This window comes from Nyctereutes procyonoides, unplaced genomic scaffold (genome assembly GCF_905146905.1).
Source record: "Nyctereutes procyonoides isolate TBG_1078 unplaced genomic scaffold, NYPRO_anot_genome, whole genome shotgun sequence".
NCBI lineage: Eukaryota > Metazoa > Chordata > Mammalia > Carnivora > Canidae > Nyctereutes > Nyctereutes procyonoides.
The window spans coordinates 13,671,633-13,696,183 of NW_026575160.1; the positions used below are offsets into that span (position 1 = coordinate 13,671,633).

Here is a 24,551-nt window from a genome sequence, read left to right on the forward strand (position 1 = left end):
TTAAAAAGACTCCCAGGACATGAATTATGGTTATATTTGGCAGCAACTGCGAAACTTCCCACTTTCTGAAATTCCTTTCTGATCCATCCAAGGCGCCAGCTTCCAAGATCAGAGGGCTTCTCTGCCACAGGCCAGGTGGGATTCAAGCCAGCCGCGATTTGGAATGTAATGGAAAGTGAACCTGGATCACTTGCCCTGCCTGAGTTACCTGTGCCTTCCTTAAAAGAGGGACAGCGCTGAACAGCACAGGGAGGCGGGAAGCCTCTGAAGACAAGCTGCCACACTCAACCTTCGTGTCATTCCCACCTCACCCAGTTCTGTTGCCACCGATCAAATCCAGTCCACTTGTTGATGGGGTCATGGGGACAATAAAAATACTCTTAGAGACACAGTGAAAGGGACCGAACTTTTGACAAAGAGAATGTTGTCATCCAGAAAGCTGATGTATGAACTGATAGGCATTTTCTCTACCGGGTGTAGAAGTCAAGCTCTTCTCTTCTTAAAGCTCCAGCCTTGAGATACGTCAGGGTGCCAAATCGGCTAATTAACAAATATTTACTGGATACACACCATATACTCTGAAGTACCCCACTGGCAATAAATCCTATGTCTGTGTCCAAGTTATGATAGGGGAGATCCTACTAGGGAAAACAAGAGAAAGCCCTTCAAACCCAGCGTTAATGAAATGTCACTCCATGTTACTGTGATCATATAATTTTGTGAGTATTTATCTCATCACAGCAGAATGTTATGCCATCAGGGGTTCTAACAGATATTCTAGAACCCAACTATAAGGCAGTGAATGGGACTGTTGAAGCTGAGGATGTCTAGACATTGCTTGTTCCCAAACAAGAGGATTAATGGTTTAAATTATGCATTTGCATGTAGGTTAAGTTTGTAGAAAGACACTTTAATAATATGCTACTTACTTGTCTCTCTGTATTTTGGAATACTCAAGATTTTACTCACAAACTAAGCCATTCTTACAAATGTTTTTACGTTCTGTATGGTCATTATATTCCTTCAACCTGAGTCAAGTTGTGCTGTCTATGGCTCGATCATGTTTTCATCTCCACCACCTCCTTCTGTGTCTTGTAGACGGCTCTCCAATATTCTTGCATCTCCTGAACTCAAGAGAAGTAGAAGTGATTTCCATACAGTTTGTGTCTATAACGTTCTATTCGATTGAAAAGCAAACAACAGATTTATTTGAAATTTATAAGTGCTTTTCTCAAGTCAAAAATTCTCACAATGCTTCACTCAGTCCCACTGATGAAGTTCAAACTTTTAAACCACACAGATGCCAAGGTCAGTTTTCTTACAGTGGCTCACCTGCAACTCTGGATCCCTACCACAGAACTCAGTTCTGGATTCTCCATTTAATCATGGCCCTGGAAGGCACTAGCCTCTATGAAGTGAGTAGCAATAGTTTAGACTGGAGAAATTACAGGAAAGGTAGAAATCTTAAAAGCTAAGAAGCAATCTTGGCTGGAAACATTTGAGAAACAACCGAATGAAATCTCGACTCTTCACAAGAGGCTATATTTGACATGTTTGTACACTAATAGCAACCCACCCCCCACGTATATAGATTTCACTTACAGATGGTTGAAAAGTAATTTTCTATGATCCTATGATACTTTATGTAATTATCTGTAATTAAATTAACACAAGGTAAAAATAGTCAACTTAAAATAATAGAAAGTATTCAAAAACAATTACGAGGCTGAGCAACATTGTTTTTCATAAGAGAAAGTGTCATATGCAACAGAGTGGCAAAAACAGAATGGGGTGAGCTGTGGTTAAGTGTAAATCCTATAGCAATGAAAGTCATTTGTATTATCCTTACTTCTTTGAATAAATTCAGATGACAGCTCTATTTCATTTCTTCATTCAGTTTGGAGGCCAGATGGCATTAGAATCATTTACTTCACCTTGTTGTGCTTAATTACTACAATCAACACACTATTTTCCAAATTAATCATAACAAAGTAATTTCATTAGTAACACAGCAGGCTGTTGAATTATTAGCATCATAACAGTTTGCAAACAATTAAACTTTATTTGAACCTTAAAAATTTGCAGAGTGGAACATTATTGTAAGATCTAATGGCAATAGAGTACAAATTCGGTACAGAGCAAATAATCAAGCAAAATGCTATATAAAATATGACTTACAATCACCTTTGAAAAAAATTAGCTCTCTAACTGTTCATAGAAAAACAAATAAAAGCTAAGCAAACATAATGAGAACATAGCAATTAGCATATTTTCTAACAAGCCATGTTGTTTAAATGCACATTAATGATATTATTATGATCTTGAAGAGAGTGTGATATATTGTCAAGGGTGTAAAGAAAACTTTCTCCCTGGTAGTACAAATGATTTCACCAAATGAATATAAAGTAGTCATGAGCTGAAAGTAATGATTATTTTTCCTGTCACTCTAATTTTCAATCTTTTGTCTCCTTTCTTATCTCCCACCTATATTCAAGTTAAACAAGAACAAAGGCCAGAGGAGCTCTGGACAGAAGTTAACACTTTATTTCTGTATTGTCACCATTCACAGCGACTATCTGGCTTGGAATTGCTGGTCATCAGTTGGCAAAGGACTCCCTCTCCTGGATTAACTGTAAAAGGAGGCAAAAATCTTTTACATGCTTTACATTCTGTTCCAGTGTGTGCCCGGGTGGGGGAGGGGTCGCCCAGTGGTTTAGTATGCAATGAAAAGCTGCTGCCACCTACTGGCCCAGCACTAAAATCTTCACTTCAACCAGAAGCATGAAACCTGCATCCACAACCAAGACTACATTTTCAGGGGAAACCCACAACTTGTTTTGCTTTTCCAACTCTCAGGGTTTGAAAAACAGATCACTAAATTTATCTCCCGTTGGCTCACTTTTGCCGAGATGATTTCAATCTACTCCCTTGGCTCTCTATTAGGAAAAGATTCACAAGTGCACAAATTAATTTCTGAAAGCTCTGGTTCAACAATGTCTAATTTATATAAACTAGAGTTTACCCACAATCCCTAAAACTAAAAAATATATTAAATTATGTTTGAGTTCTGGTGATCACAGTATCAAGAAGATAATGGTAAAATGTAAGTTCTGAGATATTGTTTATAAATAGTTTTATATAAATAAAGGGGGTTAAATATTATCAGTTTGTTCATGGCTAGAATCTTTATCTTTATAAAGCAAAGATCTGAAAAGTTCAACAAAGGTAGTACCTACTAATTAATCAATGATTCAATATTAAGTGACTACAATTATCCAATCAGCAGAATGTTTTGATATATATATTTATGTCAAAGGCACACTGATACCTTGTGGGCATATACAATACCCTTGATTTCAAATATACACGAAAAGGTAATGCTATAATTCCACAAATCTTGCTCAGGTAGCACGACATATACCTCCAGGGTCAGGCTCACACCATCTTTCCATTAGCCTGTTGGTACATGTTCCCACCATGATTTCTATGCTCTCTTCCCTGAGCCTTTCCTTTTCTTTTCATTGCTCTGAGAAGCAGAGAGGAAACTCAAATCTGGAGTTCTACTGTTTTGTGGTGGGACTTTAATAGCATAGCAACGATCAGACAGGCCAAGACAGTGCTCCATTAGGTCTTCTTATTTTGAGAGTATGTTAAGATTCTTTATGCCACTGCATTATACAAGAGGGGCTTTCTTATAGATCTTTTATTTTATTAAATTTAAATAAAACGGTGGTGGAAAATGTTGGCAAGCCCGTCACCTAACCAGGGTGTTTGTTACTGATAAAGGGTTTTGCACACACCGTGGTTCTGGCCTGTATATGCGTCCCAGGGGACAGGACACTACCATCTGCAATTCTATCATTTTTTTTCTTTCCTGTGGCTGTATTTAACATGAAGTAAAAATCAGTAGAAATTCTTGCATGAAAACATGTCACTACTGTGTGAAAAATCAGTACTAAGATCAATCATCTACAAAGTTTTAACAAAGCCACGTTCCTTAGAGAGCAGCTACCAAAAGCTTGCATGATATATTTAATTAAAATCTCTATGAAATTATATATTACATTCTAAAATATAATTGACATCCAATTTGAAGAGAAATTACACCTCATACCAAAAGCAGCAGTGACTATACATATAAAATTGTGCTGAATTCTTCACACAAATCAAATGAGTAAATAAAAACTACATTTATTTCTTCGCAAAATAGCAACAGGTACAATTTTACTGCTTGCATCTAATTTACATTAATATTCTTTATTTAATTTCACATCAGAGGAATGTTATAATGAATGCATAAAATAACAGTCAAAGACAAATGTTCAACAAAACACAAAAAGGTTATGAGCTGCCACTCATGCTCTCAAGATGATTTTAAATCCACAGCATTTACAGACTAGCAGGAGACTCTTCCTTTTCCGCAGGCAGAAAGTTGCATCTGAATTTTTTTCTCCAGTTGAAATGTTGACTTTTCCTGCTTAGGAAAAAAAAAAATATTTTTAGCTAAGGAAAAATGAATATTTACTCAACATTTTGTCATTTCAGCTCCTCATAAAGGCCAGAAAGAGTGGTATTTTACTCAAGAGGAGAAGATTTGGAATAACATCCAGTTATTAGCAAAGGGACTTTCTCTAAATAATCTATTTCCAAAGTAAATTCTATCAAGTTATTTTAAAAATTAAACTAGATTTAAAAAAAAAGAAAAAGATGTGAGAGTATGATCTTTGTGCTATCAGAAAACTACAAAGACTTTTTAAAAGGCAAAGACTCATAACGCAGAAACCAAGAGAACATATGAGCTATTACAGAATATTGGATTAAAATGTACTTACCCAGGACTCTCAAATATCATACATCTCCATTATGTAGGCTTTCGGCACCAAGCCAATGGCTCCCTTCATTTCTCCTACCCACCAGCCATATCTATTGTATTCCTAATTGAAAACAATATGCAATATTAACCTTTAGACTGGTATAAGTACAATGTCATTTATATGCAACTTCTTAGAAATGTTATTTCCTTTTATAAAGTTACAAGAGCTTGAGCTGCAAATTGAAACATTTTAATCTTTTCGTTTGTTTGTTTCTGGACACTTAAAAATGCTGTTAGGCAAAGATTTAAATTAACACATAAGACAAAGCCTGTTTATTACTGGGTATAGAACACAGAAACAGTCACTTGGGATAAGAACCTAGCAAATGGAACTACAGGAGGAAGTGAGCTCCCTGGGCCAGGCCCATTTCTTTTCTCCCTCCCTTTTCTCTCTCTCTCTCTCTCTCTCTCTCTCACACACACACACACACACACACAGCCTGGGAGACACCTTTTCTGTGCAAACACCAGTGCTAGATGCTACAAGGTTATAGCCAAAATCCTTAGGATACCATCTTTGCCTTCAAGAAGCTTATTGTCTAGCAAGGAAATAATTATCTTTTCACAATGAACTGACTCCTAGTTAAACTTATAGAACTGGAAATGATTTAGAATGTAGAGCTATGCTCCTTCTTAAGAAAAATCTAATATATGAGTAGAGATATTATAAATAGGTAAATGAGGGAATAAGAAAATGCTAATAAATATCCAAAAACATTTGCTTTGCAAAATAATTTTTAAAGGGCTCCTTTTAAAAGCTTCCCTAAGGCATTTATTGTTAAGCCTTCACTAATCATAAACTACATTAGATAAAAGATGGGTGGCAGGAATTTGCAGGTGGTGTTAGGTTCACCCTTACAGTGGAAGATCAATAAGAAATAAAGTATCTCAAGTTATAAAGGCGAAATATTAATCTAGCTGTACAAAAGAGTGATTGATGAGTCACTTTTGCACTTACTTTGCAGTGTGAGATAACCTCTACCTCCAATTCTCCCCTTTGCCTCCACTGACAGATACACCACTGCTTTAGGCCTCGTGAGCACACTGCAACCAGTCTCATATGTCTGCCAGATTGACTAATGTATTTTTATCTCAAATTTATTTATGTTTAGTGAGATACAAACAAAGTAAAATGAATTACAAGTTTCAAGAATAATATCTTCCAAAAGCAATACTCTGCAAAAGCACTGTAGGACCCAAATTTAATTTTTCATATAAGATAAATTTTTAAAATCAATCCCCAAAGTAATTCAATAGGCTATGATTTCCAACATCTGAGTCATAGATAAATGTGCATATGCATATTGAGTTACATGTGGGGAGGGAATGTTCATACTGGCACAGACTTACCATCTGTATTGAGTAGTATGCTATTGACCATCAGAAAGGAAAATCATACAATTCCTCAATACAAATGTAGCAACATTAGCATGTGTGTATTGATATGTAGTCTTTCAACAGAGAGAATACCATATTAAAATACGTATGGCTTTTTAACAGTGGGTTGTACCAGAATGAGGTTTATAGGAAGAGTAAGATGGAAGGAAAAGGTGAGGGTGGGGGGGGGGGCATCAGGCTAACCCTACACTTATTCTAATAAAAGCACAACTCTGGTTTATGAGGCAGAGGACTCAAGACTTTTAAGTTTAAAAGTTCAATGTTAGGAGCGTCTGCGTGGCTCAGTTGGTTAAGCATCTGCCTTCAGCTCAGGTCATGATCCCAGTGTCCTGGGATCAAGCCCCGCACTGGGTTCCCTGCTTAGCAAGGAGCCTGCTTTTCCTTCTCCTGCTCCCCCTGCTTGTGCTTGCATGCTTTCTCTCTCTCCCTCTTTCTCCTCCTCCTCTCCATGTCAAATAAAAAAATAAAATCTTTTTTAAAAAAGTTCAATGTTTACTGTGAATTTAGTGGATAAAACTAAGTGACAAAAATAGTCTGATGTCCGAACTCAGTGATAGTGACTATAATCTATGTAGGATCTGTTTATCAGAAGAAAACACCAACTTACTGAAAGCTATGATTAGCAACCATTATATCTTAATAGGTACCTAATAAAACTGCCCTTTTCAATTTTTAAGGCAATGAATACAATTAGAGCCTAATGCTTCACAAAACAAATGTATTTAACCTTCCAGAGGCAAAAGGCCTACATTGTAAGATTTCAAAAAGGATGCTTAACAGGGTAAGTCTGAATATGAGAGCTCTTATCCAATGCCAATCTAAGTTTTATTTTTTTAAAATATTATTTGTAAAGGGTAAAAGAACTAGCCCCCCAACAGGCAGACAGAGAGCATACTCAGTGTGAGGGTGTATTAAGATTCAAACCTGCTTTCAGAGAACAGCCCTCAATCTGGGTCTCAGAGCTTATATTCAAATAACAAACAAGAATGCTCAAATCACTTTATAATATTCCGCATTGGCTATAATCTGTACTCTCGACTAAGGGCATATTATTGTTCTCAAAAAGCTCACTCACATCCAAATTTAAGGAACTGACTTCTAACGAATCATTTCACCAAAGGACCAATGGCATACTTCACACCTGAGAGAATTCTGCTTGACGGTCACTGGTAAGATTTATTAAATAGAAAGTACAGTCAAAAACAGGAGGGAGGAGTTTTATTCAGCTGCAAACAAATCCCTTAAAAGTAACATTCCAGCAAAGCATAAAGTTTCAGACTCAAATAATCTTAAATGCTTCATTTAATTTAAAATAATTCAAAAGCATATGAAATTCGCTCATCAAACTCCAAAATATCACAGGTTTCAATCAGAAAAGGGTAAAAACCCAGAATGTTCATTACTTTACATTTGTAAAGAATTCCATAGGATACTCCTGTGTGGAATTAAGAGGTAAAATAAAATACAGCAAGGAAAAATCTAGGAGGTAAATTTATGGATTTACACTGTGGCCATTAGAGTATGTCGACAAGACTGCAAACACAGAAGCTTTTACTTTTATCATTACCATCCTCTGTATGAGCCTCCTGAGCAACATGAATCCCAATTAAACCATTTGCAGCCTATAAATTGGAATGAAGATGCTTCTTGGAGTACGGTATTCTGAACTTGAACCTCAAGATTCAATACCATACAAGCTTTCCCTTTAAAGAAGAAAATCTGCCTCTTTGCCTTCCCTGTTTGCCGTTCCCAAATAAATTTGATTACAAATGACATATTACTTAGGGTGGGAAACAATACAATCTGTACAGCGTTGTCGTACCGTCCACATACTAATTATGGTATTGTTCTAAAAGTCACAGGTGGGTCATTAACACCAACAACAAAAAGATAAACAACCCTCAAGCCTTATCTTGTTATTAAACATAAATAAATAAATAAATAAATAAATAAATAAATAAATAAATAAATAAGTAAGTAAGTAAGTAAGTAAGTAAGTAAGTAAGTAAGTAAGTAAAGAGACAGAACCATACCGAGCTGCCGCCTAAATCTCTGAAAGGTTAGGAAGCATCATGTCATCTTTATGGCACACGAGATCTCAGGTACAAGAAGGTCTGCCATCTGGTATCCTTCACCCTACTCGGCTCTTAACATCAACTAAAACGCTAACATAGGCAAGTGACTGTGCTTCGGGAGGACTGATAAAATAATGAAGAGTCCTTTAATCTACAGGAAACCATTCCAGTCAATTTATAAGAAATATTGCATCCCTTTGTAGGACGTGTAATTATTTTCTATTAATCATGTGCTATAAAGCTACATTATGCGGTTATTCTGTTATCACTAGAAAGAGGCCTGCAGTCAGCTTCTGACAATGTTAGGTAATTACTAACACAAAGCTTCTTTCTCCTCCCGTAGTAATGCTATCAAGATCCAGAGGTGTAGTGATGCTTAGTGTATAAAAATAGTACTCAAAAGAAATTCAATATCTGCAAAATGGATGGCTTCCAGGCAAAATGTAATGTGGCAGTCAAAGAAGCAAAAAAGCCAAACTTGCCCAATAATCCGAGAAAATAATCGTGAGGCAGCACTGCACAGTTGTGCTCCAACTCCTCTGTTTTCAATTTTCCTGCCATTAAAATAGTTTTTATTTGTTTTATTTTGTAGTAAAATTTTCGGCCTCAGCTAATAGTTATTAAGCAATAAATGAAAGGGATTATGTAGTTGTGCAGGGAGAAAGGACTAGTTCTGATGGTGTGAAACCAACAGGATAGTAAACGTATGTCCATGTTTACTCATTCACTAAATCTTTGCTTTCTGCTAGTGTATTATTTTACATTTCAATATAGCCCCAACATTCACTGGAATCCTTCTCAGCATCACGATTCTCATTTCTCAAGTGTGTTAATCTACTCTCTGCAAACCATATGGTAAAAAATGTTGCCTTAACAGAAACTTGAAACACTAATAAGATTTCCTGATGCACACTACCCCTTCCAGAAACTAGTTACCAACCTGTCTGAACGCAACAGGTGTTAGAAAGGTTGAAAGATGACCCATCTTTTCTCCAAACCTGTATCTGTGCTTTAAAACATACTAGCCTTTTGCAGAAATGAAGTTAATTTTATTCACAAAATATAAAATGCATTGAGTCTCAGAACCAGTGGACTTTACCATTGTTCTCCAACTATTCACTGTGATATTTTCCATTTTTCACGAACATGGTAGTAGTATGAAATCCAGATACCTATTTAAAACACTAAAATACTTTCTTCAAGGCTACCTCTTCAATCTTTTCCTTTTTACTATCTCCAACTAGAAACTTTCTAAAATTCCTTTCATTTCTCATACACCCATCATTTCAGCCCTTAAAATGCACGACAGGAACCTGACAACCCCAGTGTTTTACTATTATTACCTACACATTAACACCTTGAATCTTAGTCTCCTGAGCTGATAAATGAGGAATTCGACACTAACACTCCCTGAGGTCCTCCGTGATGTCTGAATACCACCCTCCATGAACCTGCTTTAAGACACTGAGTCTCCTAGTGGTTTATGGAAATCAATCTTATTACTTTATAATTCACTATGCAGGTGTGACTGAGTTACGCTAATTCAAAGAATTATTCCCCTCCCCCCCCCCACTGTGTGCTCCATTTTTAAAGCAAGAGAGACAAAGGACAAGCAAGAAAGCCGAGAGTAAGAATTCAGCTTCTAACAAAATTTTACTTTCTATTCCAGAGTCGAGACGCATTTAACTCAAGCTGCTACACAATCCACATTTACAATACCACATGGTAAAAGCTGCTATTCAGTCTGATGATTCAGACTGCTATTCAGACTGATGGTAGGCAAAGAAAAGCTCGAATCCTATTCAGTAGAAGGTGGCCTTGCTACACAGTATATTTCTGACCGGTAGGAGACTCCTGACTGGGCAGCCCCGGTGGCTCAGCAGTTTAGCGCCACCTTCGGTCCAGGGCGTGATCCTGGAGACCGGGGATGGAGTCAGGCTCCCTGCCTGACTCCCTGCATGGCTCCCTGCATGGAGCCTGCTTCTCCCTCTGCCTGTGTCTCTGCCTCTCTCTCTCTGTGTGTCTCTCATGAATAAATAAATAAAACATTAAAAAAAAAAAGAGACTCCTGACTCTGTTCTCAGGCTCACCCACCTGTCTATTCCAACTGTCGCCACTGCTTCAGCCCTTCATCGCCTCACCCCGGGTTACAGCATCATCAGCTCTGCTCCTCTGTTCCTCCCAGAAGCCTCCTGAGTCAAGGTTCAAGCACTACTCACGCGCTTACACCAGCTCCCCAGTGCAGGAACTGCAAACTCCTCCGCTCGCCTCTCCCCCACCCTGCTGGCAACATTCTCTCACGGCTCTGGTCCACGCGGTCCACCTTCCACGCCACACTCGTTCCCACCTCTGCACGTAGCACTTTTCTACCCAGGGGGAACATCCCCCCTACCTCACCCAAATCCAAACCAGCAACTATGACCTGACTCAAGTTACCTGGCTGTCATGCATTGTCCTCCAAATTATTTAACCCATCCTCACATCTCTCATCTCAAACTGAGCATTTATTATCCAGTGGATTTTATGTACTTTTTGTCCCTTCAACGAAAACAAAGTCCAGACTCACTGAGATTGGGGCAATGCCTTACACTTGACCTGTGTGCCCCACACAGTGGATATGCGAAAGGTGTTCAATAAGAACAGACTGGATGATGAAGCATACTTTGTGTTCATTTTGGATGATGCACCAGTTGACAATCCTTGGTGTTTTCTTAAGAAATGTAATTTCCAAAAGGTCTATCTTTTTCCTTTCTGTAGATCAGACATATTTGAAGACTTTTCATAACGATTAAGCAAACATTTGTTCTGAGGTGTGTTTAGCTTCACAAGCTGAAGCATGTTATTCCTACTTGGGGCATCGTTCCTACTCACGGTGTTGTTCCTACTCAGGGCATTGTTCCTACTCGGGGCGTTGTCCCTACTTGGAGTTGGCTGCTGCTCACCATGTTTCCTTTCTTTTTTTAAAGATTTTATTTATTTATTTATGAGAGACACACAGAGAGAGAGGCAGAGACACAGGCAGAGGGAGAAGCAGGTTCCATGCAAGGAGCCCGATGCGGGATTCGATCCGGAGACCCCAGGATCATGCCCTGAGCAGAAGGCAGCTGCCTAATCACTGAGCCACCCAAGCGTCCTAATGCACTGTGTAGGATACCTTGTCTGAAGAGTTTAAATTCCACCTGCAGAAAGAAAGATGTCTGTCCCCTCTACAATAGGGACCAAATGATTCCAAATCTTTGAAGAACTGAATTCAGTTGAATTTATTTTATGTACCAAAGAGGTTAAGAGAGAACCTTGTAAAGGTAAAAACAGTGTGGCAGGTATAAAGGAAAATCTAGTGGGCTTTCAACTCTTCATTGTTCTTGTGATTATTTTCCCAGAAATTTCAGAGTCTCATCCCAGTTCTATAACTAACTAGATATACAACCTTGGGCAATCCCCAAGTTTTTTAGGGATGACTTTCTTGGTTTATATTTATAGCACTCTTTGAGACTCCACAATAATCCAGTTACATACTTAACATAAATCAATAAATCTCATTATTACACATTTGGACTATCACAGAATTACCTTTATAAGTGTGTTGTTATATTTACTGTAACATTTTTTTGTGAAGGGTATTATCTGCCACTGTTGTACTCTTTATTATATAAAATTGTTGAGGTCAGACAATCAATGAAGATTACAGAAACTCTAGTGAGGCTTTTTTTAAAGGAGTCAGATCTAGGAAAAGCCAATCCCTCTTTTTTTATTAAAAGGAATTATTAGTTCCTTGTCCCTACCTTTTATAGTTGGCTACTGAGAAGCTCAGGGCTAAGTTGGAAGTTCAAGTGCTCAAACTCTAGTCGGTTAAGGTCTCTACAGGAGTAGTCTTTTTCCCTTGGGTCTTTTATTTATTTTCCCCAGTTACGTTGAGCCCTGAGATTTCCCCACCTACAAAGCAAAGGGCAAGCACTAAGGTTCCCCTAACCCTAGGATTCTATCATTCTAAATTCTTTTAAGAGTTCATGGTTATTTCCTATTTTTACTTGTATTTTCACAAACACACACTAAACCTGTATCTGCCATGATATTAGGAATTAGGGATACAAAAATACTCTAGACACAGTATCTACCTCAAAGAGTTCAGGATCAAGAGAGAGAAACTGATACTCCTAGACCCCATGTAGGCATAGCAAAGGAGAAAGAGAGAACGCCCTAGGTCAGATCTGCATTGATTCTAGGAGAAGGCACTTCCTAGCTGGTATCCTCAGGTGATTTACATAACCTTGCTGAGCATCAGTTTCCTCATCTGGAAAATGATCACACCAGAGACTGCATAGGGTGATCTTCAATCAGAAGAGTGAAAGCATATTGAGTGCCTAGAAAAGGACAATGCAAGTGTGCAACAAATCCTTTTTTGTTCCCTCCTTCTCCCTTCCCACTCATTGTATAGCAAAAACCAGGGCAATGAAAAGAGTATGTTGGGGTTCACTATAAGGCAATGTGATTATTATGAGTTCTTTACCCTGCTCAAAGGGAATCTGGCCTTTAAAGGGGTGAGGAGGGAGACATCTCAAAGGAATGAACACTGCATATCTTCATTAAGGAGGTCTCTGAGTTTTGGGGGGTGGGAGGCACAAAAGGCATAAAAATCATTAATTTTTCAATTTCGGATTAAAAAAAACTTATCAACATCGTGCTGAATTTAGAGTTGTTTTGTTTTGCTTCTGGCTTATTTCATGCAGAACTAGACCACACAGTCTTGCCCCCTCCACTGCCACTTCCACTCTGCTTGCATCTCTGACACGGCCTTCTGGCTTATCCTTGACCTCTCAGGCCACTGCAGGGGCTGAGCCTTCCAGCCTGCCTCCCATAGTCACCTTCCCCTTTCATCTGTCAACATTTTCCTGAAACACTCCTTCCATTTTACGTAAGAGAAAACAGGGAAGTAGTGAAACATGCTGTTCATGCAGATATAATAAGAGGAGTCCCATGGCTGGAACCAGAACATTTTCTGAGGGCAGGGGGTGAAGGTGGGTGCTGATTAGGTCTGCCTGGTGGTTCATGCCTCACTGTACCCATGATGTTCCCATATTGACAGCATGAAAACTAAATGCCATCAGACCCAAACAAATGCAGGCACAAGTACACATACTCCTCCTCCTTCCCCAGAGGTTGTATGATATAACAACATTTTGGGAACTAGCTTAGCGTCAATGTATGTCCTATATTGAGATGTCCTAGTTACTCTTCAGCAGTTGGCTATGCTATTTGTGGCACACTGGGTCAGATGGTCACAAAGGAAAAACTAAGAGACCTAAAAAGTAACTCTGCCACTAGAGCTCGATAGGACTGTCATTTTTGTTTTCTTTTACTTATAAGTTTGAAGCCAGAAAAGCCCTAGTAGCAGAATCTGTAACTTTTCACAATGAGAAGCAAATGATCAGTAACAGTCTCAATTCACCAATCATTGAAAAGAGTCACAAACAGATATATAGGCAATGCTTGAACCTCCAGCCAATACACACTAAAAAAAAAAAAAAAGCCCATTTACTGCACAATAGTGAATACTGTCAACCTACATTTCCTGTTTTGACTTAATAAAAAAATTCTCAAAAGCTGCAATGCTCAAATCACATGTGTCCTAGACTAGATAAAATATTCCAGGACTCTTAACTCTCTTGTTTTTCTGTTAATACCAGACAAAGTAGAGTGCTTCTTTCCTGCTGAAGCATAGCTCCCCTGTCATTACATCTCTAAAAATAATTTATCACTTTAAAAGTAAGAATAGGAATGCAGTTAGCAATTTACCGATGAGTCCAGAGTGAAAGATAAACTGATAGAGGACTGTAAATCCAGAACATCAAGTAGAATGACATAACCAAAGAGGTATGCAAGGCAATGGAATATGCCTATAGCTATATAACCTGGATCCTGCTATTAAAATTCTAAAATTTCATAAACATAGTTCTGTAAGAATACTATTAACTAGAATATTATGTCCATGTTTAAGGTGTTAATAAAAGCGAAATGTAGCCTAGTAATGAAATTTGACATAGTTTTAAATAACCGGATTCCTTTAAAAGAAAAAATGAAAAGATATTTTTACTTCAAATATTATTTTCCCCTATCAAATGAATAGACACCGGGTTGTGTGTTTCAGAATTAATTCCCTAATAACATTGCTCTCGTTAAAATTAGAAATTCCACTTTCATCTGTCGCTGTAAATGTGCCCCATTGTTTTTAGGGGAGAATAAAAATATTCCTAAATTCCACTGAACTACTGAAGTCCATAACACATTTTATTTTAATAGATGAAAAATAGCAGTGACCCAATATGAAGGGAACTTTATGCAAAAAGTCACTTGGCTCTCTTTTTCGGATAAGCAGTACTTAAATTTATTATTAGTGGGCCTCCAAGGTTAAAACTTAGAAAATGCCAGACACTTTGAAAGAGAGGCCAGCTCAGCCAGGGGTCACATGACAGCTGCTAATTGCAAAATGTTACAAAGGGAAGGGGGGCAGGGCAGGTTATCTGCTTATGCTTCTTTATTGCGACATTGGATTTTTACTAAAAAAAAAAAAAAAAAAAAAAAATTTTTTTAAAGACTAAGATTTGTGTAACTCTCAAAAGAGGCCTGAAGTAAAGTAATCACCCCCAGGCTGGCTGAGCACAGCTGACACCCCATCAAGGCTTCCTTGCAAAAACAGAGCAAGAGGACCGAATTTTAAAGTCAAACTATATTTCTGTAGTGAATTTTAATGAAGACAGCCCAATCGCCAAACTGGTTCCATCTTTTTCTGTCATTTCACCTACAAAATTAAAACCCTCTTTGTTTTTAAATATTTTATTTATTTATTCATAGAGACACAGAGAGAGAGAGGCACAGAGATACAGGCAGAGGGAGAAGCAGGCTCCATGCAGGGAGCCCGATGTAGGACTCGATCCAGGGTCTCCAGGATCACACCCCAGGCTGCAGGCAGCACTAAACCGCTGTGCCACAGGGGCTGCCCTAAAACCCTCTTTATTATAATGCACATGATTTTTAGTTCTTGATTTATATAAACTTTGTATTTCAAGTGTATCTTTTCTTAAACTATCTTGTGCTGTCTTTTTTAAGAGTATTTTCAGCACTGACAAACTTCTAGAAGTTTTACCTTCTAGAAGGTAAGTGAGATCAGTGATAATTAAATATTGCAAAATATAGATCAGTTAATTTTGAAAAGCAAGTTGTATTATTATTATTATTATTATTAGGATTTATTTATTTGAGAGAGAAAGAGCAAGCACGGGGAGGGGCAGAGGCTGAGGGAGAGAGAAACTTTAGGAGATTCCAAGCTGAGCAAGGTACCTGACACGGGCCTGATCCCATGACCTCAAGATCATGATCTGAGCCTAAAACAAGAGTTGGACGCTCACCAACTGCATCACCCAGGTGCCTCAGTCTTATTTCTTCAAAGTCTCTTAAATGGCATTATTTATTAGAGAAGTTGTGGCATTAATTTCTTTACAAAATACACATTTTTTATGCCTCTACAAATATTGTATTAAGGCTTCTTAAAAATGTATTCTTCTTTATATATACAATGTTTACATTTCATTCAGAATGATGAAAAATTTATGATTAATGTTAATACCTTATTGACATGAGATAGGTAAGTAATAATCCATAACTAGACTTAGAGTTAAGTTTATGACATCATTTTGTGTACATTAGCAGTAATTACCTGCACCACTCATTCCAAGCCACTAGATGGTGTAAAAAATAAATTAAAATGGTAAGATTCCATCCTATCACCATAAAATCTAATATAACTGAGAAAGATGAAACAAATTTCTAGACATATAACAAGGCTAGCAATTTCTATACTAATTGTACTTTTTAAAAAATGTATCTCTCTACCATGATCTAGAAACAAGTCCTTTTGAGCAATTTTTCACTCTCAGGAGCTTAAAGTAGTACTTACAGTAGTATTAAACATTCAAACTGCTTTCATTCACATATTAAATGCATTTTTGATACTAATTTATGGTCTATTTTAGTCAAACTTTTCATAAAAACTGGAAGACCAAGGCAATAGAAAATTATTAGAGTCTCCAGAGATTCCTATCTGAAACTGTCTTCCCCAAAATTAGGGAAGAATATTGACAAGCATACACTGCCTCCCAAAGCAACCTGAAACCAAGAGCCAAGATGGCCATCAACAGCCCAGAATTTGTCCATATTCCATCAAGGAGGAGCTAAGTGTCCTTTCTTTTTACCCACATCAGGATTTACTTGATTGATTCTACTAGGTCCATAGCTGAATAAATATCAGTATTAAATCATTCAGCCAACAGTGATAACATGCTGGCGAACGATGTCTTGTCTCTTCTTTCAAAAACCAAAATGAGCTCCAGATAAAATAACCCTTTCTAGAAGGCCCCTCATGAAATGATGCTGACTGTGGAACTTCAAGCCTTGTGAAGAGCTGATAGAGAATGGATTGGATTCTTTTTGGTAAATGATATCCAAATAATAGCACTTAGACATTTTAGATGGCAGTATAATCCCCTTCCTTTGAGCTGAATCACCACTAATCTTAGTTCTATGCTAAGCTTCACACATAAAATTACAACCTCCACAAAACAGGTTTGGGAGAAGAGCAAGTGCCTACCTTGGGATCTGAGAAGGATAATATACACCTATGATTGTACTTTGAACTTCATAATAACAGAAAGCAATTTTCTGAGACCGTGGGAACTCTTGTTTGACAGCCTGTCCTAGAGGCTGATACTCTGAGCTTTTCAGCAACAAGGACAGCTTGATTCATAAAGAAGGCTTTAAGAACAGACCTGTGTGGGTTTCATGAGTTTCACATTTTACCATAATATAATTACTATATGCCATTTATCCCTATAATTTGGAATTCCAAGTATAAGTTAATCAACCTTTTAATTTTAAACACAGTTGCAGCTAAGTTGGTGAAAGAAAATGTAAGCTAAGTAGACTTGAGGAATAATTCCAAGAACCTTTCTTGAACTGAAATGTTATGTTTGGTTTCTATATGAAGAAATTCATGGGATGCCTCGGTGGCTCAGCAGTTGAGCATCTGCCTTTGGCTCAGGGTGTGATCCCGGGGTTCTGGGATTGAGTCCCACATCTGGCTCCCTGTGGGAAGCCTGCTTCTCCCTCTGCCTATGTCTCTGCCTCTCTATCTGTGTGTGCCTCTCGTGAATAAATAAAGTCTTTTTTAAAAAAAGAAGAAATTCACTCAAAAAAAGTGTTGTCTTGAGGTGCCTGGGTGGTTCACTCAGTTAAGGGTCTGCCTTCGGCTCAGGTCATGATCTCAGGGCCCTGAGATGAAGCCCTGCTCTGGACTCCCTCTCAGCAGGGAATCTGTTTCTCCCTCTCCCTCTCCCCACTGCTTATACTCATTCACTCTCTCTCTCAAAAAAAAAAAAATAATCGTTTTTTTTTTAAGTGTCTTAATTCAGGACAATTATATACTCAATAACAGGCTCAATCCAAGAGTTGGCTTCAAAGAACTAAAAGCATCTTTCCTTAAAAAAAAAAAAAACAAAAAAACAGGGACACCTGGGTGGCTCAGCGGTTGAGCATCTGCCTTCGGCTCAGGGCATGATCCCATGGTCCTCGGATCGAGTCCCACATCAGGCTCCCTGCATGGAGCCTGCTTCTCCCTCTGCCTATGTCTCTGCCTGCCTCTCTCTCTCTGTCTCTCATGAATAAATAAATAAAATCTTTAAAAAAAAACAAACAAACATACTAAGGAACAGAGGACAGAGAGAAATAAGTGATGAGTCTTAGCTCTGAGCACCTCAACTAGCAATGATTCACAGCTTGGCAATATTTTCTTGGTAAATATTTTCCCCTGATAATCTCCAAGTGCTTGTATAGTATTCCTCTTGGATTCCTGATTCTTGGCATGAGCCCTTTCTGCCCACCGTAAGTACTTTATGACAGTTTCAAATTAAACACAAGGAAGAAAAGGAAGGAAGATATGAGTACAAGAGAAAAGTAGAAAGCCTTAGTCTAGGAATCAAGATGCCTGGTTAAGTACTGGCTCTGGCACTCTCTTGACCCAAGTTCCCATACCTGTAAAACCAAGAGTAAGTTAATGATCATCACTCAGATTCCTCATTCAAATATTCTATGATTTTCTACGTTACGATTTTTATCCACCAGCCATCTTATGTTCAAAGTCAGTAAGTGACCTTATTTCCAAATTCTCTTCCACATCTAGCAAGTCATACTTTCTGAAAAGTACGAATGTTTCTCTAATCAAGAAACCACATTAAACTCCCAGACTTTATATAACATCTCCCTACTTACATTTAAGTGGTTTTCATACATCATGTGTTTCTCAAATAGCTTCATAAAGTAGACTGGGGGAGTTTGTTTAATTCCCATATTACAGTAGGAAAAGTTAAGTATGAAAAGAAATGGAGCTCACACATGTCATCACAATAAGAAACATGACTTTTAGATCTAAGGACAGACCGATTTTCAAACATTCAGGATGTTAAGAGGCAGAGACACTGATTTTTTACACATATCTCTATATAAAGAGTTGCTCATAGCAACAGACTCTGCCATCATATTTACAAATACAACTATGTTAAACTTAAAAAAAAATCACCTAAACCTGTCTGAATAGAAAAAGCATTGCTTTTAAATTGTCGGAACACCAATGTATTTACATAAAGATGAAAAACTTCTACTATAAACAGTGCTTCCAGTAGTGAATGGCAGACAAAATCAGAATAAGCACACAGAAGAATAAAAAGGAAGAGGAAAGAAAAACATAATAAATAACCTAATACCTTACAATGTTAACTTTCACATAAGTATATTGTTTCTGGAGAAGGCAGTGTGTGGATGTGAGCCAAAGGCTGAAGTGATAGGTAAACATACTGTTAAGTTGAATCCTGTTATCTGATTGTGTTTAAAATTTGATTATATTTCACTTGACAAAATAATTAATTATTGTGAACTCCCAATTGTTAACAAGGACCTACAGGAATTCCAATTGGCATTTTTCCCTGGTGCCCTAAACCCGGATGCATAAAAATCTAGCCTTGTAGTCACCCTTTAGAGTTGTCATTTGGGGTGTCTTCTTACCTTGCTAAGAATGTAAATCACATCACCACGTTTAAATGACAACTCATCAGAAAGAGCTCCTGTGCAGTCCCACAAACCCTGGTAAAAGTTAGCATAATCGGTGCTTTTATCTCCTAGGAAGAAGAAAGAGAAAACATGAGTTAGAGCTTTCATGTAACGGGCCCATACTTAAAAATGAACCAGGAGGGGTAAAGGGCCACCTCAAATCACCAACATGGGCTAACAAAGTTCTGTGCTGATTCAAAGAACATGATTACATTTATACACAAATCCTACTTCCTATCATGATCTGATTAAGGGCTGTTTTTCAAAAAGACCTCTTTTTGAATCTCTTCTTTTCTTTCTCTCCCTCTTTTGCTTTATCTAAAACCTGTACTTGCAATGTGTTCGCATCAAACCTGCACCTGAAAGTTCCTTCCCTCTTATTTTTTTGAGTGGACCTAAAAGAACTCGCAACATGTTTTGAAGATGAGTCGGCCACACTGCACGGTGAACAACACCCATGACATGTGATAAACGCACCGGGCAACAACCACCTTACAGAATTTCTGAAAATTACCAGAAAAGACAGATGAGGGGAGAGAGAGAATGTGTTAGAATTTGGGAAACTCTATAAACAATAATAAATAATATTCAAGGAGCCGATAGGGCGCAGATATAACCCAAACGAGGCAACGGTTTTTGTTTGTTCTAATTCTAAAACCTACAGCTGGTGAGAGGAAGACGATCAAGTGGGAATAACACAGAGGGTAATTCCAGCTCTTATCGTTGGGGACTTTTGGAGCGAAAGCCTCTCAAAGTGATTTCTAAACATTTTAGCAACTTTGAAATCGCCAGTGCCGAAGCTGCATTTTTCAGGATTTCTGTCAGCCCTAGTTTAGGACATTATGCTCTGAATAAACATGCAACATTCACCGGAGTTATCAGCTCATCCTTCTAACAGCATAAGCACAATGGATGTGATGTGCTCAAACTGCCATACAGACCATTAACTGATTGATTATTTAGCGCTCTCCGCTCTGTAATACCACAATAAACCGGGTAATAAATGCTTTGTCACTTATACAATGTGGGTCTCTTGAAACGCAGCACAGAGTTAAATACACTGGATGCTTTTGTTACACTGAGAACTGTTTCCTGTTTTTAATTTCATGATAATTGAGTTTTGATGAGTTAACGCAAAAAGAATGCAAGTGATATCAATAAGATGTCCGTGTCTTCACTAACCAGGCGGAACATATACGTGCTGACAACTTCCATCATTGGAATGTCATCTTTGAATTCTGAGGGGATAATTGTGGAGACGCATGCTGGATCAGGGTTGTCATCTTAGTTTTGTTATATGGCTCTCAAACAGCAGGCTCCTTGGCAATTCCAACACAAGCAGTCACGTTAGTGGGGCATCTGAGTATTCGTCTGACACCACGCAGTCTGTGATTTACACACAGCGCTCAAAGTTGAGCAGAAGTTCTGAAAATTCTGATATCCGAAACGTTTTTTTTTTCAAAGCCAAAATGAAAATCTAAATAATGTGGAGTGCAAAAACTTATTAGAAACTTTTCGATGGTGCTTTAAGAAAATAAACGGTGACTAGACTGCGCAACCTAGCAAAATCCTCCCATTAATTTTTTTTCTCCTGTTTTCTAAAGATTAAAAGAGAGAGAGAGAAAGAAGGGAGAGGGGAAAAATGGGAGGAGAAATGAAAGGAAGGAGAGAGGGAAGGAGGGGAAGAGAGAAACAGCCACTTTTCTGACCTCTCCCCTCCAGCCTGTGAGCGCTCATCACTGACTCCAGCGGGGATGTATAGAAGCCTGGGAATCCAACCAACAACTAACAATGCTCAAGGCCACCAGTCATTACGTGCCCCCCCACCCCCAAGCATATATTAAGTAAATTCCATAAATGGACACTAGAGGGCACTCCGGCTGGACAGATCACTCTAAACATTGTCAATTTTTTCTTTTAGAAAGAATTACTTAATAATAAAGTGACTGATTTCTTTTAAAAACCACTTATTTAGACAAATAGAGATTTAGAAGTTGAGACATTCTCGTCAGATTAAATCAACTGCTAAATGGGTCAAATGTTGCGCCCCATGCAGTCTGTCAGTGTCAATTTAAAAGTCAAGGAATTAGAGCACGGAGAGGATGACATCATTTCACATGCAAGGCCCTCCCCCACAGTCACTGGCCAGGAGGTAAAAGGATCTAAATAGCTGGTTTCCCCAGTCGAGGCTCCTGTGTGTTCCCCATGCTGCTTAGCCCGAGGCTTAATCCAAAAAGGTTAAAGCAACAAAACTTAGGCTAAAACTAGAGAAGTTTTGGCTGAGCTAGAGCGTCCCAGTGTGTCCCCAGCTGTCCAGCCTGCCGTCTGCTCCTCCTTGTTCAGATTCTCTCACAACAGTTTTTCATTCAATAGATTTTCAAGAGGTGGGGGGAAGAAAGAAGGAAAGAAAAGTATATGGTGATTTCTAAACCATAATCCTTATCACTTTGGGGTCTCTCTTCCCCTCGATGCGCTTGGTGAAACTCCCATTAACACTAATGGGAGTCACAGGAGCACATGAGGGGAAGAGAGACCCCCACCGTGTGCAAGATGCATCTCTCCCTAGATGTGCATCATGAGCATTTCATTAAATCTCACTGCTGTAAAGAGGCAACAGCACTAGCGATTTGGCAATACTGGGGAAAAGATACATTTTCTACTGTGCTTTCTATAATCTCCATGATGATGTTACCCAAAGACCAACCTCATTTCCGTGTCCCATATGTGAGCTCTGTTAAAGAATAGTAAGTTGTTTATGTCACACGACTAAACGTACATACAATTTGCGATTCTATCTATTTCAGAATGTGATACTAGTTATAAGGCAGGAGAACCACATTTAGAGAGAAAATCTGGCAGCATGGATTTATTAACCTTTGTCTCTTCCAGGAAAATAATGTTATAATTCTTAGTATGAATTCTAGATACAAAAATTAGGAATTATCTTATTCCTTAGAGAGCAGTAAAGCTTCTCTAGTTTGCTTTTTTGTGATTTTAAATTTAAAACTTTAAGTCTGTCTGGCCAACCATCCTCAAGAAATCACCCATGGATACAGCCTTGGAAGCACAGTGAGCTCGCAAAAGTTAGCATCGTGCGCCTCTACACTGAAAAATAATAATCTTTGTAAAATATGTTTTTAAAAAACAAGACAAAAATGGTATGGAGTATAATGCATAAACCACAGATAAGCATACATTCTGAATACTAATTAGTCTGTTTAGTTGTCTTCACTGCATGGATTAATCTTCCCACATCATGTTCTACAGTTTCAAAATTACAAAAAAAAAAAAAAAAATCCCACCTCATTACATTTCTTGTCCTGGGAGGCATGAATGGTTGAAAAAGAAGGGAGAGTAAGAAAAAAAACAACCATTCTAAATTGGCCAGCCTTTGAAGGACTTAAGCAATGTATTTGTTCCTGCTTTTTAAAACATACAAAAACAGATCACTGGGCAGTAACAGAACTGTTAGGAAAATATAAGCTAAACACTGGAGATACTTTTGCAAAAACCAAAATATTTTAAGAATATGATGACAAGCACTGAAACATAAGCTAATAAAATAATGGAGAATCTCTTCTTGAGTAGTCTTAGAGGTTTAAAAGCTGTGTCAGAAAGGTAAGCAGTATGTAAATAAATCAAATGGAATCTTTATTTTGTGTGTATATATAATAAATATATGCAAGACATATAAGTTTGAACATGAAAGACCTTATAAGAAATAACAAGATTAATTATGTTTCTGTTTACATATTTTACATTAGTCTAAATTTTTTTTCTCTCTTTTTAAGTAAAATCGGTCAATGTGAAAAATATGTAACATTCTTTAGTAAGGTTAGAAGTTCATGTCATGTGATGCTCAGCAAGATAGTAATACCCTTGTCAACTCACTGCCCTGCACAGCAAACAAACTTCTAGTGTTACATCTTTGACAGCCTAGAGAGAGCAAAGGTCACTGCGATGCAAAAGCATTAAAACTGTTGCTTGAAAAGAATTTCATGTCACTAAAGATAAGAATTATTGCAGTGCTTTATAGCTATTGCATGGAAAGCTAGATCTACTTGCTACATTCCTTTGAAGAAATACTGACTTTTTTCTTCCTTCCCTCAAAGGCAAAAATTTGGGAGCGTGTTACTTTAAACGGGTTTTTGAAAAATACGACTGCTTTAAGCCAAAATACTTATATTTGTGGAAGAATTATCTATACTTGTCTACCTTCTACACCTGCATTGAAATTTAAAAACAAAAGAACAAAAAACACCTACACACTTTTGGCAGAAGCTTTGTGATACCTAACAAAACTCACATAGTTAAATCGCTATTGAGCAGTCCTCAGTCTTAGCATTTTATAGCTGCATTTTACAGGACCATGGTGCTCACATCTAATGGCTTCATCCTCACTTCCTTACTGAAAAAAAGCAAACCAAAACCTTCTCCAGCAACCTGCTCCTGCTTTCCTGTCCAGGTCCGGAAATCAGGCCTCTGTTTCCTTTCCACGTGTCACGGTAGGAAGGGCTCGGGAAAGCTACTTCCTGAACACACACTTCCTGTCCACCCTGTCTCTGACAGCTAGAAAGAGTGATGTATGAACATATCAGAGAAGGGAAGGTGACCCTCAACTACAGCTCTGTGCAAGACACGGGATGATATGGCAGGCCTTGCCCAGACATGTGGCTATGAAGAGGTGTAAAAGTCCTGATAAGAAGGCATTCCCTCTCTTCTTTCCGTGTAAAATAATTGCTGGTTTATCAAAGCTAACCTCATGCTTGCACTACAGATATGGTTTATCTCCTGCTGTTTGGAAATAACAACCTGCAAAAAAAAAAAAAAAAAAAGTTTCCCGTATCATGTGATTTTGTATATAGCATGTACTTATTTTTCCAGCCTCAGTCATAATTAGTACTTGGGGCCATGTGCCAAGTGGAAATGGATAAGGGGAATATCCTTCCTAGCCTTCTAGGCCATCAGTGTCCTTTTCCAATTTTTAAACTGCTGTCACCGGACTCTGGCATTTCTTACCCAATTCATTTGCTTTCTGTGTTAATCATATGCGA

The 24,551-nt window shown here is 38.0% G+C and overlaps 1 protein-coding gene across 1 annotated transcript in view; it reads right to left on the minus strand.

The window, feature by feature from the left end:
- Positions 1-2,038: 2,038 nt before the first annotated feature.
- The window catches only part of SKAP2 (src kinase associated phosphoprotein 2), a 175,926-nt gene continuing 153,413 nt past the window's right edge, over positions 2,039-24,551 (minus strand). Inside the window, 3 exon segments of the mRNA XM_055314851.1 lie at positions 2,039-4,477; positions 4,833-4,934; positions 19,453-19,565. Of these exon segments, the coding sequence (XP_055170826.1) occupies positions 4,842-4,934; positions 19,453-19,565 (206 nt within the window). The 3' untranslated portion in view covers positions 2,039-4,477; positions 4,833-4,841.